The sequence below is a fragment of the Pundamilia nyererei genome, unplaced genomic scaffold, assembly GCF_000239375.1.
Source record: "Pundamilia nyererei isolate P.nyererei 1_Seehausen unplaced genomic scaffold, PunNye1.0 scaffold00001, whole genome shotgun sequence".
Taxonomy (NCBI): Eukaryota; Metazoa; Chordata; class Actinopteri; order Cichliformes; family Cichlidae; genus Pundamilia; species Pundamilia nyererei.
The window spans coordinates 3,770,660-3,788,515 of record NW_005187402.1 but is presented as its reverse complement, the minus strand read 5'-3'; the positions used below and the strand labels follow the sequence as shown (position 1 = coordinate 3,788,515).

The 17,856-nt window shown below is 40.4% G+C and overlaps 1 protein-coding gene across 1 annotated transcript in view; it reads right to left on the bottom strand.

Moving 5' to 3' along the window:
- The window catches only part of gabra4 (gamma-aminobutyric acid type A receptor subunit alpha4), a 24,632-nt gene extending 7,179 nt beyond the window's left edge, over window positions 1-17,453 (bottom strand). The window contains exons 1-7 of the mRNA XM_005719454.1: window positions 17,001-17,453; window positions 16,779-16,897; window positions 14,680-14,747; window positions 14,246-14,466; window positions 13,659-13,741; window positions 8,675-8,818; window positions 7,952-8,104 (exon numbers count right to left, since the gene is read on the bottom strand). Coding sequence (XP_005719511.1) covers window positions 7,952-8,104; window positions 8,675-8,818; window positions 13,659-13,741; window positions 14,246-14,466; window positions 14,680-14,747; window positions 16,779-16,897; window positions 17,001-17,089 — 877 coding nt within the window. The 5' untranslated portion in view covers window positions 17,090-17,453. The remainder of the gene's footprint in view (window positions 1-7,951; window positions 8,105-8,674; window positions 8,819-13,658; window positions 13,742-14,245; window positions 14,467-14,679; window positions 14,748-16,778; window positions 16,898-17,000) is intronic.
- Between the last annotated feature and the right edge of the window lie 403 nt (window positions 17,454-17,856).

Genomic DNA, 17,856 nt, shown 5'->3' with positions numbered 1-17,856 from the left:
GAGCCTATACAGCTTGGAGTAAGACAACATGCATGAAGAGGATGATGTGGACAAAATACTCATTTGCCTAATAATTCTGCACTCCCTGTATTCTCCAGTCTCATTGGCAATCACTTCCATCAATAATTTGGTACCAACCCACTTAATTTCTTATATCATAGTCCTGCTAAAGATAGTCAAGGTCTTTATACAGCAGATGAATTAAGACATCTAAGCAATGGTCAGCATGCTCTACCTCCAAATACTGTTTATATAACTAAGCATTAACTTATATTATGCCACTGTGAGCTTGCAGTTTCCTAACTACAGGGTGGGCCATTTATATGGATACACTGTAATAAAATGGAATTGTATCCATATAAATGGCCCACCCTGTATATCACATTAACACTGGTAACTCTCAAATTGTGGAAATAATTCAAATAAAGAAAGGTTATACATCACAGAGCTAGAGGACACATTGACTGAGGTTCATGCAGACACTGGGACTGAATGTCATGTGTTCTCATTTATTTGTCGCTGCACTACCCAGCGAGGGACCATAAAAATAAAACAAGACACCTGTCTGACCAGCACCCAAGGTTATGCGGGGCTTCTACAATAACAGAAGGTCACCGTATAAGCCTGAGGCTCGTCACTCGCCCTTGGTACTATTAACCAATAGCAATAATGTGATTTGGAGAAAATCCCCTTTATGCCAAAGATCTGGAACAATCTGTGCGTCACAGCCCTTACCCAACATAAACGCATGTCTCCTTTGCCCGGACGTGACCGCCATATAATTACCTGTCAGTCAAAAGCAGCTGGATGACATTGATAGGTGAACTGCAGCTCAAGGCCACAGACTGAGGACGTTACCCTCTAATAGAGAGCTTTTCTTAACATAGCCAAAAGAATGAAACAGTGGGTGTTTTCTATTAAAATTAAAATTAAAGCTTTCGTGGAAACATTTCACTGACTCTGGAACTGATTATGTATATAATGCAAAGTATGGTGTGGGTCGCTGAAATCAGAGAAATTATCCGGAAGCCATTCTTTCGCCATAATTATGCTTGGTTTGGATACTTGATTGTTCCCAGCGCTGCATAGAGAGATGTTTTTTTTTCATGTTGGTACTTCAGGAACATAAAGCTTTGAGGTTATTAGCTTATAGCAGGAAGCAGAAAGAGTGAAAGCAGCTGTGCAACAACAAGTGCAGCATATATCTGAATATACTGTATAGACTGTTACTTATGTAGCTAAATAAGAAGATACAGTAAATTGCATGAATTAGTATGCTTCATAGGATAGTCGGGCAAGCTGTTGTGATTGCTAATGTTTGCTTTTCCCTCATTTTGGACATGTGACCATGTAGGGTCGAATTAATAAGCCTTCAGTTACATAGTCCTACTATTTGACAACCATTGCTCACTGGGAAAAAATGCGACAGGGCTTTTACTTTGAAGGTGAATGGTCTGCATTTCCAGATTATGTTGAACTTGTTGTTACTGCTGCTTGACTACTATTTGGTGAGAGTTTGCAGAGAAGTTGGTATGTTCTATGCAAAATACAAAGGACCGCAGCAATCTGTGCTTTAGGTCTGTTAAGCTTGTGTTGTCATGTCTAGTCTCCATGTTTCCTGTTTTACTTTTACCTTGTGTTTCTTGTTACTACATGTTTAGTCTTACTCGCCCTTTGTCATTATGTCTCATTCTAGTCAGCTGTGTCCTCATGTGTCTCCTCATCACCTCATGTGTGTAGTTAAGTCCTCCGTCTTCCTGTGTTCAGCGTCGCGTTGTTTGTGTTACCTTCCCTACCCCTTCTCACAGTTTCCCAGTCAAGTCATAGTCATAGTTTCCCAGTTTATGTTCAGGTTTTCCCGCAGTTTAGCCTTGCTGTATTTTCGTGAGTTTCAGCCCTAAATAAAGGCTCGCTTTTCGTTAAGTCCACTTTTGTCTCCTCGCCTCTGTCTGCACTTGGGTCTTCTACTCTTGCAATCAACACAATCACAGGGTAGTTTTTGGTGTAGCACCTTCTTTGTGATTAGTTTCTCCCAGAAGCAGCCACCAACCTCATGGCACGACTCTCCAACTCGTCGAGGAACGCATAGTTTTCTCTCGTGACCAGTTATTGTGTCTAAGGAAACATGCGCCTGATGTCACAAGAGTAACCTCTTAATCGAAACTCATGGTCCTTTGTCTTCACTTTCACAGAGAAGATGTACTGTAGGATCATAAATGTGTGCCTCTTCATAGACCAAAGGACAATTACACTTTGGGACTTCCAGAACGATTACTGGCCATAAACTCTGATTTGAGACAATCACTGGAGTTGTTAAATGTCAAAAGTCTAGAAAGTTATAATTTGAGGCTTTAAGAAACACTCGTTTTACTTTAAGTGTACTTTTTATCTTGACTCTATTTGAAACCATGAAGCTTGAGCTCTAATCCTCACTCCACTCCTGTTTGTCTTCTTGACAAACTGCTTCTTTTAGGCTTAAAACAGGTCACTGCAGTGGAGTCATAGAGGCAGGAAGTCAAAACAGAGGCTACAGGGAAGAAGAGGAGAAATCCAAACACAGACCACCTTCCAACCCAAACAGTCACACACGCGCCGGCTGAAAAGCAGCGGATAACAGCAGAACTCCACTGTCTCAAAGGCTCGACTCATGCGTCAATAGTCGGGCTGCTGTGATGCCTCTGTCATGCCGGACAGTTTGGGGCGGGGGAGGCAGGGGTAGAGCAGCAGGACTGTCAGATACATTGTCCGCTGAAGAAGAGCAGCAGTGATTCGCTCGTGCTATATTACACTGAGCGACACTCAGAGAGAGAGAGCCACACAGCATCATTTTTCACTAAGCAACTCAACAGCTGACGGCAAAAGCATTCACTATACCAAATGAATGCTTAGAGGTGATGCTGCAGCGTGCGTGACACCTTTATTAAAACCAAATGGTGGGGTGGGTTGTTGGTTGTGTTGGTGTCTGAGTATGTTATGATGATTTGACAGAGTGCTAGCTAACAAAATGCCAGTCAATAGAGGAGATGTGTGGATTTCATACATGGGGTCAGTACTACTGTATAAACCCACGTGTGGTTTTATGTAGACGTCTGTGCAGCATCGTGAACGGTCAGCATATTAAATCAGAATCATTAATCACCACTGACACTTGTTTGTTTTTCTCTTAGTTAGCTTGTCATTAGTCATGGTGATGAGTTAATGCTAATTCTCTTGAAAGCAATGCAGGAATACTTTCAAACAGCGGCAAGCATCAGTGCCACTATCATTCAATAGACAACATGTCTATTGTCACACACTAATTAGTCTATTCTAGGGCAAACCCAAACAGTGTAGCAAGGGAGTATGGATAGCACGCAACTGGGTTACAGGCTAAAAACTGAAAGCAGGTTTTGTAGCACATCTATGAGCAGCCAGCATGCAGGGAGGCTATTGTTTGTAATGTTCATCTCGCCCACTGTGCTTTTAAGAAGACAGATGGATTTTGTGCTAATTTCATCCAACTTTCCCTTCCATTGGGTCTGGCTTTTGATCAATGCACCTTCATTTTAGCAAGAACTGTAGAGTCTGACGAACATCTGCTCATTTTTACTGTTACAGCAAGATATTAGTATGGGTAGCAAACTAATTATTTATAATTTACTCAAACATATACTATATACACTATATATTTGGGTGTAATCTCAATTCATATTCATAAATCAAATATAGTGATCAATAAAGTAACTGTTTGCTTGGTGGCTGACCTGTGACTACCTTACTGTAACCAACAAAAACCTCTATGATCACATTGATTCTGTTTGTTTTAACCAGTGCAGTTTTGCATATTACGGGGGGGGGGGAGTAACAGATACAAAAGATGCACTCACTGACTGAAAATATAACTTGTTAAAGACTTTTTTCTTCAACACTTTGGAGCAGGGGTGCCCAATCCCAGCCCTCGAGAGCTACCGTCCTGCAGCTTTTAGATGCATCCTTGTTCCAACAAACCTGAATCAAATGAATGGCTTGTTATCAGGCCTTTGCCAAACTTGATGGCATGCTGAAGAGGTAATCAAACCATTTGATTCAGCTGTGTTGGAGTAGGGATGCATCTAAAAGCTGCAGGACGGTAGCTCTCGAGGGCTGGGATTGGGCACCCCTGCTTTAGAGCACTTTAATGATAGAGTAGCTCTGGTGTGAAAATGCAATATTTTAATGACTGTACTACAGGCAGAACGTGATCTGGGATTGTCCATCCATTTTCTTCTGCTTATCTGAGTTCAGGTCGCGGGGGCAGCAGTCAAAGCAGACTCGCCATGGCCACCTCTTCCAACTCATCTGGGGGACACACCAAGTCGTTCTCAACCCATCCAAGTTTTAGTGAGGGAGAAACGTATTTAATCTCCTTTTGACCAGCAAGAATTTGGATCAAGTATATTATCGAACGAAAGTTTCATTGGCAAGTATTTAAGGATTAGGACTGCACAATTAATCAGAGTTTAATCTCAATCACGATTTTGGCTTCCCACAGTTACTGAGCGATACTGAAAATGAAAAGCAAAAGTAAATCGAGTGCTCCCTACATCAGCGCCTCACCTCAAGTCTGCATGTGCCAATCACAGCTGTTCCCTGCACTGCACTGCTTGTTTTCTGTCTGGAGGAGTACCACTGTATTCAAAGACAGATTATGCAACAAAATTCAAATGTCTGCCACAAAAGAAGGCAAAGAGCTGGACCCTGGAAGGCTTCAGAAAAATGGTCAACATACTGGAAAAAGATGTTATTCCCTCCCCAACTAAGTGACAAAACATGTGCAGTACACAAAGCAGGGGTAGATAGGTCAGGTACTTTACTTTGAGTTTTATTTACATCAACAATGAATTTAGTAAGGCCTTTATTTTATTTGTTTGCTTTTAGATGTACTTAGGCCAATTGAAGAAATGCAGTGTCGCCTGCAAAGACGTTTTAATTAACAGAAATGCAGCACACTGCAAAACTGAAAGCACTCCCCTGTCAATTTCATTTTGTGTTACGTTTTGGTACAATTCTTTTTATTTATGTTTCTTATTTTCCTTCTAAGGGATGCACTGAATTTAGGAGACTGAGGAGAAGTAATTTTATTTTTGTCAGGGGGATTTTGGGTTATGTTTGAATTGTTGATTTCTTATGTTAATATCATGTGCTATTGTCAAGTTAAGGGTTGTATTATTTAGGAGATAACACTAAGTCCTAGTATTATTATTAGTTTGTCTTAGTTAGTTATCCATGTCCCCTGGTTTATGTGTCATGTTCACTGTTGGGAAGGTTACTTTTCAAATGTATTCCACTACAGATTACAGATTACATGCCCCAAAATGTATTTTGTAACGTATTCAGGTAAGTTACTCAATGAGAGTAACGTATTCTGAATACTTTGGATTACTTAATATATTATCATGCTTTTTACAACTACATGAATGTCCTATTGCTGTGTGATTTATTACCATTATTGAAGGTTACTCTTCATACCAATACCGACTAGATTTTTAAATCTTAATATAAAATGAGTAACAGTCGGGTGGACATTAGGTAAGGCTGCACTTTATTTTATTTTTTTTTTTTTAAATCAAATTTAAATAATAGACTGTTCACTTCTTTACAAACCGTTTAAATTATGAATTCAGAAGGAGTTTCTTATTTTGCTGACTGTAAGCAAATAAAATTAGCTATAAATTAAGTTACAGAACAAATGAAAAGATAACAGAAGTTTGTTGATCATGTCGAGTTTGACAGTGGAGGTTTTTAACGTGACCGCTAACAGGGCCGGTAGTCTTAGCGCTGACTGTGAAATTCATCAACAAGCCATATGACCTTAGACAACACATATTTTCTTAGACAACACAGAACAAATACAAACAAACAAACAAATGGCCGACCCATGACTCACAATAGGAAATCAGATTAAAGCTCACAGCACTGAAAAAGAGAGCTTAAGACAAGAAAAGCTCATTGGAAATCCCACAGAGTGTAAAGGACTTAGTCACACTAGAGACAAAACTGGACGGCATCTAGGAAAAATTCATGGTTACCCGGTGACTGCATGGCATTTTTTGCAAGTAGTACTCTCAATCTGTGGAAGACCACTTTTGGTCACAATGTGATTGCACGGGTAGTTGTTGGAAGGCAACCTGTCTCCACAAAATTAAAGTCCCCCTTGGACTCAAACATTTGCAAATAATTTCTGTCCAACGCATAAACGCAGATTGACAACTTTTTCAGTCAGTCTGAGTCGGTCTGTGTCCATCAGTCCATCAACTCAGCTGGTTGTATTTTGGTTATGTTCCTATATAAAAGCAAGGTTGCTGTGTGTAATTCTGCAGTTAAATCTGCATTTTGCAGCAACTATGTCACTGTTTGTGGAGGACTTTCTGTTTCAGATCTATGAGCTTCTTAGTCAATGTGAATTTCAGTCGATGCAGAAAGCAACAGATTTGTTATTTGGGCTAATTTGTGAACGTTAATTGCTGTATCGCCACAAACAGACTGCACGTAGCTGCCAACTTGACTCCATTCAAACTGATAGCACACTAACATCACCTAATTATCACCATCTTGATGCACCAAATTGTGGACCTGGTCTTTAAATAAACCATTTCAAAGGCAAAAACATCATAAGTTTGTTCCATACTGGTGCAGGACTAGCTGTCCTGGTCCAGGATCGGTGACCCAGGGTTTTGTGTTTTGTTGTTGATTTCATCATGATTTATTATTGCTAGTCTCGTTTTCAACACACACACACACACACACACACACACACACACACACACACACACACACACACACACACACACCCCGCGGTCTTTTCGCTACTCAGGTTAAATAAACCCCAAACCCCAGTAGCTGTCTATTGTATTGAGTGTCCACTACAATAAAAATAAAAGCGTTCTAACATCTCACTTGCTAGTTTTTATTAAGGTATGTACACGTATGTACATGTACACTATTTTTATTAATAGAGATTTCACTACTGAGGTTAAACATAATATATAAGTCACTTAGATCACTTCTAAATGTTAATGTTTGGTTTATTTCAGTGTTTTATTTGTTCCTGAGTAAACCGCTTTGGCTGTGATTAAAGTTAAGCTTCATAACATATTACTCACAGTTAAATTAAGAGGGGACGGCAGTAAAAAGGTCCAGACCTGTGTGTGACATCATCAAGTACAAATCGCGAGTCTGTACTCGCGTTCTCGGCGAGTCCGTACTTGCCGAGAACGCGAGTACGTACTCGCGTACTTGAGAATTGAGAAAGGGCCTCAGATTAGCCCCAGCTGTGCTTTCTTCCTGTTTTCCATTCCCTCGTTACTCCCTGGTGTGTTTTCCTCTGTGTTTTCAGCCATTTCCTAGTTACTGGTCCTGGTTTGTTTCCAGTTTAGTTTTGTATTTGAAGTAAGTTATTTATGGCCAAAATAAAGCTACCTATTTTAGTTCACGCTTTCGTTTCTGAATCCTGCGTTTGGGTCCTACATCCTTCCTTCCACACAGCAAATCCATGACAGAAGCATTACAAGAGCGAATGGGAAGTGATGGAAAAACACTGGGCTTGGCATTCCTGAACTGAGCCAGTGGTTTAGGCATTTTTAAAAAAGAATAATTTACTCAGGAAACGCTTGTCATTAGCAACTACAATAAGGAGGACATCTTTCCCCATCTGATTAAAAATGTTTATTTCAACCATACGTGCAGTATTACTGCTTGTAAATGCTTTTTGAGCCAAACATATTTTAGAGAATTACTGTACGAGGTGAAAATAAAATAGAATGGGAAACTTTTTGTTTCCCGTAATCACCGCGTGCTGAAGCATCGCCTTGTTGTGTTGACTGAATAGATACTCCAGCTCTGATTGCTCCATTGGCATGCAGGCACCAAATAAACAGAGAGAGAGAGGAGCAGAAAGGCAGTGCAGCATGAATGCTGTGTGAAGTCTACATACCGAAAACTGTGCGCGCTGGGACTGATTCTTTATTTATCCAGAAGGACACTTGGGAGAGGATTACTGTCATTATGCAGGGGATATACGTCTGAATCATGAAGTAGCCCATTTTACGTTTCAAGTGGAAGTAGACCGTCATGACCACATATTCACCTGGGGGATCAACAGAAATGAATTAGTTTCATTAACAAAGAATTTGAAGTTGCAGGCTGACAGATTTCATTAATGCAGCTCCAGACAGATGTCACATTTGATCTGGTTTTCTCCCCTCACTTCTACATTGTGTCCATTTGCACTCTGCTGTAGCTTTCTGCTGCTAAAATCTTTTTTTTTTGGTGTGGTGTGTGGGGCTTTCAGTATTTTTGCGAGCCAACTGGCTCTGAAATGTCTCAACGCATGATGTTTGAGGGTTTCATTTCACAAGACTGTGTGCTAGCCATGGTCCAGTAGACCCACTGTCATGTCTGTGCAAGTGTCAAAACTCTATATCCCCCAAATATGCGACGCCCAAATCTGTCTTGTGGAAACACAGTGTAGACTTGGCAAATCTTCCAAGTATGATTCAATATAATGCGCTCAGACAGATGTGGATCTTTTCTTTTCATAAAAAAAACAGACTCTTTTGTAAAAGTGATAAATGAACAGCAGTGTCCCATTATTCCTCGAGCGTTCACTGTAACTCGGTTGATAAAGCAGGACGGTGAAAGGATGAGCAAATCTCACCTGTGATGGATTTAATCGTTTCACTGGAGACCGTCTGGCCAATGAGATCATACTGAACGAGGCTGGAGGACTCTGGAGGGACCTCCACTGAATGCTCAGGCCCTTTGGTCCAAGTATAGATCATCTCCGTTTTAGGATAGGCATCTGTGGGCAGACAGCAAAGCCACACCGACATGAGTCACTGACTGTAAGCTGTGAGCAGTGCAGCAGAAAAACAAGATGCTCAGAAGAAAGCAGCTCTTTGTATACTGTAAACTGTCCATATGTGTGCAGGATTTTACTTTGATATAATTGAAACATTATCATCACTGTAGATTTCTTCTTGTCACCAACCAGCTGTTAATAGCACCTTTTCCCCTTTACCACTTTTCTCCTGTTTTCCTTTGGATTGCCATTCTTCACACTGTTTGTATATGTGATAAATGCTACATCCTCTAGCACTTCTGCTTTTCCTTCTCAGATAATGGGGTTGCTATTCCTGGAACAAATTCTGCATATTGTTATGTAAAAGTGCATTAAACCAGAAACCATTAGGAACGAGCTACACATTAGTTATTTTGTCTGTTGTCAACTGTTGTGGAAATTGCTGCTAAACTTAAAACATCTGCATTTATTGGGCCGGTGCAACAACACAAGTTTTCATTTACTAGCCAGCTTTTACCCGGACTTCATTTTCCTGGTGACGTGGCTGCTTGCCGTTAGGTTCATACGTTTTTGGAGGGATTATGTATAAAAATGGCCATCATTCCAAAGTAATGAATCCAGTTATTTTGTTTGAACTTGAACTCAAAAATCCAAGATGAATTTGTTGCAGACTTTCAGCTTTTAATTCCACTGTGTTGATGTACAGAGGCAAAATTATTATTGTGTCATTATCCACAAACCTGTGGATCTAACTGTATGTAGCACTTTTTTACTCAGAGCGTTTTTATTCCAAGCCTTTTATTCTGAAAGATGCTTGGGCAGGTTGGGAGTTTGTTATCTTGCTCAAAAGCACATCAGTATGCTGACTGGAAGAACTGGGAAGTGAACCAACCTTCCCATTAAAAGACAAGCTCTACTTCCTTGGTGGGTTGGTGTAGTGAAACTAAGTTGAATTAATATATTTTATATGCAGCATGTATTATATTGCCTTTATTTTATTGCCTAAATTTAAAGAAATGACAACTAACTCAAATTGATAATAACCTTTATCTCTACAGTTGTTGCTTTGTCTGTTGATAAAGGTTCAACGGTAACTTTATTGTCCCCAATGGGAAATTGATTCGCATGTCCACCCATGAAGCAACACAAAAAGCAAACAAACACACACACAAAAAAAGATCAACGTTAATGTTAATGCTTAAATATATTATAATAAACTATAAATTGATTAATATAATAATTTTTTTTTTTGCTTTAAGTAGGATATGTTATAGATAATTCAATTAATTAAGTCGTGTCCAATATTCCTACATTTGAGGTCTTTAAAGGTTCCTGTTAATAAAGTTGATATTCTTATTATTAGATTCTACTAGAGTAGCTTTGCATGACTCATAATTAAAATCAATCCCTATTTGTCTTACACTGGGCCTTAGTGCTGCCCCTCAGTTCATCCTGTGTCTGAAATGAAAATTTGGAGGAACTGATTGGCTGATTGGTTGCCCCTCTCAAAACAGAAAAGAGCAGTTGGGTGGGGCCTCAAATGTCCCTGTTACACTCAAAATATGTTTCTTCACCCTTAATAAACATGAGACAATCATTTTGAGTAAAATGCAACTAAAATATGCAGAGTGTTAGATCACCATCCTGTGTGAGGTTTATGCCTCATCTGCGCTACAGTAACAGTAGTAAATTGGTAATTACCAAAGTAAATTTTTATGTTTTGTATGTACTGTTTTACAAAAAAGCAGAAAAATGTATTTTTACAGTTATTTGCTTGTATTTCTGAACAGAAAAACATTTTAGTGGCTGAATGTTATGCTCGATTTATTTAGTCTCAGAGAAGTTCAGTGTGCCAGCTCAAATTCACATGTTTGAAACAAAAAGTTTGTCAAAAACATATCTTTTTGTTTCAAACAGGTTTTATAGGTGTAAAAATGTAGACAGTCCCCTCTAAGTGAATCACAACAAACAAGAAGTCTCCACCAAAAACTTTTCACGAATAATTTTTTATTGGTTCTACCAGATTGACTCATCATCTCACCTCCACTCAAGCATGAATAATTCACTAATCTGCATAAAGAAAATGATTCCAGTGCAGGTTTTACAATCTATTTTGGTAATTGTGGACCACACCATGACATCAGAACAAATGAAAGTAAAAATATATGATAACAGTAAAACTGTCCAATTAGTAAAGACTCAAGCTGCCACTTTGTGTCTAATTAAAGTTGTAACAGTCACACATTATATTACAAGTTTGTTTATTCCCCGTTGTTGCTTCCCCTCTGTTTTATTTTGTTTTTTGTGCGTTTTTTTTTTCTGTATTCTGTATTCTCACTGGCGAGGTTGACCAGAGTGCGAATGCAAAACAAAATGCCAGTTGTCTTGGCCTGCCACTCCCTATGGGACTCCGTATCGGCAGGATACCAACTGTGCTGCCAAAATGAAATGACTCTGGTGTGTCATGGAGTGGAACGCAGTGCCTGTGCACACAAGTCCAGATGGAGAAACAGAAAAAGGAGACGGTGAGAGGAGAGAGAGGGGGAGAGATGGAGGAAAAATGAAGGCAGGGCAGACAGCGAGAAAATTAGCACGCAGGCACACATCGACACATGCACCGGCTATGGAAAATAGCTGCATAGGTCTGCGCTATCCTGAGGCAGAGGAAGGGATTCTGACCTTTCCCTCGCTTCAGGCCACATCAGATCCATGGTTGCTTCCTCCTGACTGGAGGCTAGCAGCAGCACAGGATGGTGAAAGGACGGGAGGAGGGGGGATGACAATAACCGAGGAATGTGAATTTGTCCTCCGCAATGTCACCAGATTGGGTAATTGACAGCGGGTGTAGAGGCAAACTCGTTGTCTTTTTTCCTCTCCTTTCTCTTGCAGATGTAATCTTCAAATCGCTGCTGCTCTCTGATAAGACGCAGCTGCTCGTTTTTTGAGAAGCTCCTTTATTTGAAATAAGTCATTTCTGCTGACCAGTGGGCCCACTGTGAACACTGGTGCTGAGTTGGGCGTTTATTGTTCACGATGAAGAATGAAATGTTTCATTATTAACTATAGCATTTAGTCGCTTTCTGCTCAGCTCTTTAGCGCTCCTTTTCAGCACAGCATCCATTTCAGTACCAAGAGGAGGAAAGTGGCTTCATGAACTGAGCTAGGACAATATTTTCTTTGTCTTAGCCTTCCACTGGTGTTTTCTCTTTTTTTACCCACTCTGCTTAGTTTAGATTCAGATTCAGTCTAAACGCTCTTATTTGGTTGTTTATAAAGTGGTCACGCTATCCTAACCGACTGCTACACAGCAGCTGTCCGGCCGAGGAAGCATGGCGTCCTGAAATAGAATCACACTATTCATCTTAGAATCCAGCTTTTTTTGTCCTTTCAATAAAGTCACTTCAATTGTGTAAGAGTGGAATACAACTGATTTACAAAATAATCATCCAGGTAACTCACATCAGATCTTTGCGTATTACACGCTCATTACACTGCCACCTGTTTTAATGTGCAAGTTTATCTGAGTTACAAGAAGTAAAGAACCAGAAGTGGATTATTTGCTTACACTTCTACTGTACTCTTGTATGTTTAGCTCAAAAATTAATTTAACTGAATTGACTTACTCCAGTATTTTACATTGCTGTGACATTTTCTTCCTTTTTGAGGTGATGAAACTGATTATTTTTTAATTAACTGGAAGTATTTTGATGGTTCACTTTCCATTTAGAAATGATCATTTCAGAGTGCTTTTTCTTTTGTGTACATCTGCCATAGTGTGCAGCTGTTCTTTGGTATTGCAAAGTCCAAAGTGGGAGTGCTGGTGAAATTCCAGGATTAAAAATCTTAACTGAGATTTTCTACACTCTCTGTCACACTGAGTTACTCTGTGTCGAGTTGCTCAGGCAGCGTTTTGTTTATTTTTATGTTAGACTCTCAAACATGCAACAGAGTGAGAATACACAATGACTGGATATTGATTGTGTTTACAAATCACTAATTGTTGTATTTAATTTTAAAAATTATACTTACATTACTCGCGTCTTCCCAAAGTAACAGACTTACAATGCTACAATGCTGTTATGTTATGTTATTACTCAGGTACAAATTTTCACTGTGATAATGACTTATTAATAAAATCATTTGACAAAACATTGAGGACGAACAGAATTCACATTCTGATAAAATGATAGATTTTTTAAAACTTTGACTCCTTTTCCTCATTCAAAGGCACTGCAGGAATATTAGAGGTTAACAGTAATCTTACATGCATGTTTGGATCACTTTGTCCTGTCAGACCTAATCAGCAGCCTCTTCCTGTTTTCTCTCTTGTAGCACAGCCAGAACATTGAAAGGAGGCTCACAATGGTACCGTTTATTTCCTGTCATGATGTAGCTATATAAAAAGAAAATAAATCATCATGTCTTTCTCCTCATCTCAGCTTCTGTCCATTTAGTTTATATTTAAATAATACCATTAATATTAATAATAAATCCTATTGGATGGATGGATAAAATACTGACTTTGTACATATACCGAATTTCCCGGAGGAACCCACCCGAGGGATTAATAAAGTTTCATCTAATCTATCTACATTAGTACTCTACACTAAACTCCTGGTGTTGTAAGTGTTGTTCATCTGTTTGCATATTTTTGCATGTTTTCAATAAGTTTATGTTTGAAAAATGCTTTTTTATATGTCATATTGTTACTATTACTTCCACTTAATTTCCCCCTTTTATAAACTATATATGTTGCAGTTGTAACAAAGCAACTGTGCAAACTGTGTGTCAATAAAGTTTTCTGATGCTGATGTCACCAACTCACACACAAAGAACTTACAGCTGCCAAACTTGAGGGGGCATGCATGTGCATCCATGGGGAAGTCCACGAGCTTCATGGGACACTCGGCGCTAATCGTCAGCCTGTTGCAGAACAGAGGAGAAGCGTTTGACTTAGAACCAATAACAAGGCAATAAGGGCTTTCTTTTGAAAGGTACACCAAAAACTACTGCCTACATGGTTCTATTTGTTCAGGTGTTTTAAAACAAACAAAGGTGGTTTTTCAATTGTTGCTATGCAATCATTGATTCTGCTGATCTTTATATAAAAAAGGCCAATTACTATCAAACAATCAACTGCTCTCCTGAATGAATGTGAAAGTTTGGCATGTGCACTGCCTCCACACAGCTCTCTACTGTGTACACAGCGAGAGCGGGTTTTTGATTTCACAGGAAATCTCTTTCATTGCTTTATAACAAACAAAGTCTGTCATCCCTCCTATCCCATTTTAATGAGCAAAAAACACTAAAAAGAGAAAACAAATACATGAAGTGTAACTAACACAAGCAGGCTTTTTAGATGGATGCAAAATTAGAGCTGGCTGCAATCTGTAGATTGGCATATTATTCGAGTTAATATATAAGTACCTCATGGTGTAGAGGATGGTGCCGTTCTTCATGATGCGGAACAGCCTGTTGGGCGCCGTCATGTTGTGAGCGACGGACCTCTTGCCGTTCCTGAAGAAGGTGTCCGGTGTCCACACCTTTGTTACCATCAGGTTGTTCAGCCTGAGAATCTCTATCGGGCCCTCGTACATCAACCTCCGGTCTACCCACATCTGGCGAAAAAATACGTCCATTGTGTATTCCTACGTTGGGAAAAAAGGACCAAAAATAAGACCAGCTGGAAGAAATTGCTTCGGTTTTTCATCCAAACATAAAGCAGGCTTGGTTGAGTGGCTCTTGGTTGAGCAAGATAGTCATTGTCTTCAAGTATTGATCTCTGTGTCTTCTGTAGTTTGACACTCAATTTAGAATAAACAAAAAGAAAGTCATAAACAAACATGAGATAGGATAGGTACCATTTCAACGTCTGAGACAGGCCCAAAACTTGTCACATAAATGTCAGTCTTGACCTCAGTCACAGGACCTGTTGAGATAATGAAACAGACAAGTGTCACATTTAATGACCGTTTACTGGTGTAAATCCTTCAGTGTCGCGGTCATAAAAAGACAGGAGTCCTATTCATACTTGTTTAGCCAATCTAAAAGCCTTGCAGTAACTTATCTCTTCCAGAGCTGTAGCGCCTTTGTTGCTGTTTCCATTCTGTTCACTTTAAAGCGAAGCTGGTACGCCTGCATGTCTGAACATCTCTGCTGACAGGCTGCTTTACAACCAGCAGTGAGGCATCTCTTTGAGAAATATGGCCGTAGAAACCCAGAACTGTACTTTTAGAACTTGAACTGTGCATTAGGACGTTTGTGTGCTGACATACACACAATTATGTAACCACACTCACTCAAACGTGCCAGCTCAGAGGCCCATCTTCAGTGGGCACAACTACCAGGCTTGTGCACAACTCAGCAGCGCTCGTGTTGTGATACACTAAACCACAAAGCAGTATGTTGCGTATGCAAATCACATAAAACATTGTAGAGAAAAAGGTCATTAAAATGTTGCCATAATGTTCCCATGAAAACATGTCATGCATGTCGTTGGCTTTCTACTTCCCCCATGCTGTTAAAGAGTTTCACTAAGGCGTTCATGCTCATTTCACAGTCTTAACCCTGCAATGCCAAGTGCATCATATTTGACAGATGAGTTTTAGAGACCTGTCATTTTTTCCCCCAAAAAAACCTAAAACAGCTGCATAGAAATGCCAGTCTGATACAAATCTGATGCAAATTACTGGGCTGAGCTGTCTACTAAGGTTGGTGGGTCAACCCCTGGCTTCTTCAGTCTTGGGCAGTTTCTTCATGGGCAAGAAACTGAACCTCAAGTTGCTCTCTGAGTGTTAACTGGTAAATGGTTACTGGACTAGTTCTTGTATAGCACTTTTCTACTCTACCTGAGCACTTAGAGCACTTTATACAACTTGCCTCACCCATTCATACCCAAGCACATGCGAGCACTGTTTTTTCTTTGGTTAAGTGCTTTTTGTCTAACATTCATAGACAGACTATTGGATCCATCAAAGAGCAACTTGGGGTTAGCATCTTTCCCATGAAGACCGGAGCAGCCAGGGATCAAACTACCAACCTTCCTATTATTAGATGACCTCATTAGAGTGTGAATGTGTATGGATGTTAAAAAGAAAACACTTTGCCATAGAAAAAGAAAGGTGCTGGCATGGGTATGAATGGATTAATAAGGCATGTTGTGTAAAGTGCTCTGAGTGCTCAAGTAGCCGTCCATTTAACATAAAATTTCTCAGCTTCAATAAAAACCAGTTTCAAAAACTTGGAATTTTCTGGCAATTATTTCATGGTCCAGGCTGTAGACTGTTAGGCTGTGCAAATAAAAGTGCACATTTTTTTTAATTATGGCATATTTGATGGTCATTTTATGTTTTTTTCTTAGAAACGTGTTCTTCCTCCCCACCATCACCAAGTGCTTGTTCACAGATCAATGACATTCTCTCTCCACCCCTGCAGGAGCTTTACTTTACAGTATCAAGTGCCTTGAGATGACTGCAGCTGTGAGCTATATAAATAGAATACACCAAAATTGAAATCTTTAGCCTCCCTCAGCAAGTGGATTGTTCCCTCTGCTCATTTAGAGCGCTTCAGGGGTGTAGTATGATTACTATGGGTGGAACTGACTTGATTTAAACCACACTAATGGGGTGTTTTGTTGCTCAGCAGTGAGTTTGCAGCTATCTTTAGAGTACATTTTACGCTCTCTTACATTAAAAAGTCCAATAACAAGCGAAGCTCCCTTTTTAGTGGTTTAAAGATGTCACCGGATGCTTTTATTACTCGATAATGTGGTTAGAGCTACGAGGTATGGCTTTTAAAAATAAATTTTTAAAAAGTAGCATAAATTACAGAAGAAATAAAATTTCACCTGGTGGTTTGAAGATTCTGGATATTTCCGAGTGGTTACGTAGCTGATATGACTACTTTTATTGCAGAACACTCTCAATAGTGCGCAAAAATAGTGCGCATTTTTCTAAAATACCTCCGAATCCAGGTCGCAGCCTGTTGTCATAGCCGTCCAGAAGTCGGTCCAAAATGCGAGTGAAATTCTCCGGATAGATCCTTTCATCCTTTTTTGTCTGCGCAGAGATTTTCTTCATACTATGAAGAAGAAGAAGAAGAAGAAGAAAATCGGGATACTTGTAAGTTGAGGGCTGAAAACACAGCTCGGCGGCAGGTTTCAGCACCGCGGACAGAGACTCACCAAGTCAGCAAACAGAAAAAGTAGAAGAGGGTCCGAGTAAACGCGGGGCGCATCGCTGTCACCATCTCCTTCTTCTTGGCAGAAACCATCCTTGCATGCCATACTTCAAGCCTCTTCACATCTCACCAGCACCAGCACCAGCAGCAGCAGCAGCACCACTACCAGCGGCAGCAGCTGCCTGTGTCCCGGAGTAAAAAAAGGGAAAGAGGAGCAGTAGGCAGGGAGCGACACAGGGCAGAGCGGCGCAGAGAGGAAGAGGGAAGTTGAGAGCCCTTTTCCTCCCGATCCTGCAGTCTCTCTGCCAGGCGCGCAACAAAAACTCACACGTGCACACGCGCGCACACACACAAACACGCACACACACATACGCGCACACACCTTCACCCCGAGCCCTGGTCACCTCTGGTCCGCATCTAAGCTGCTCTGCTGCTGCTCAGCACCCAGGCACACAAACAGTCCTTCCCCTCTCTCCCTCTCTTCTTCACTCTGTTTGCTTCAGTGTCTCACTTCTTTCTCTCCCTCCTCTCCCGCTTTCTCTCTCTCTCTCTCAGACACACACGCGCGCACCTCCTTTGGTCAGGACACAGATTAGACGTGCGCTGCTTTGAAATAGCTTAAGCTCACAAGAGTCACATCTCTGACTTCACCCTGCTGTCAAAACTGGAGAAGCAGGAAGCAGAGGCTTTCTCCATCTCCTCAAAGCCCATCTCAGCCCCTCCGCCTCCACCCATCAACATCTTTTTGCATTCAGTTTCCAGCTCTAAGAAAAAAGTGTACTTTTTTTAGTCACCAAATCTCCAACAAATGAAGATCTTCTCACTCTGACCTCAGCATCGCTGCTCTGTGACAGCGTCGC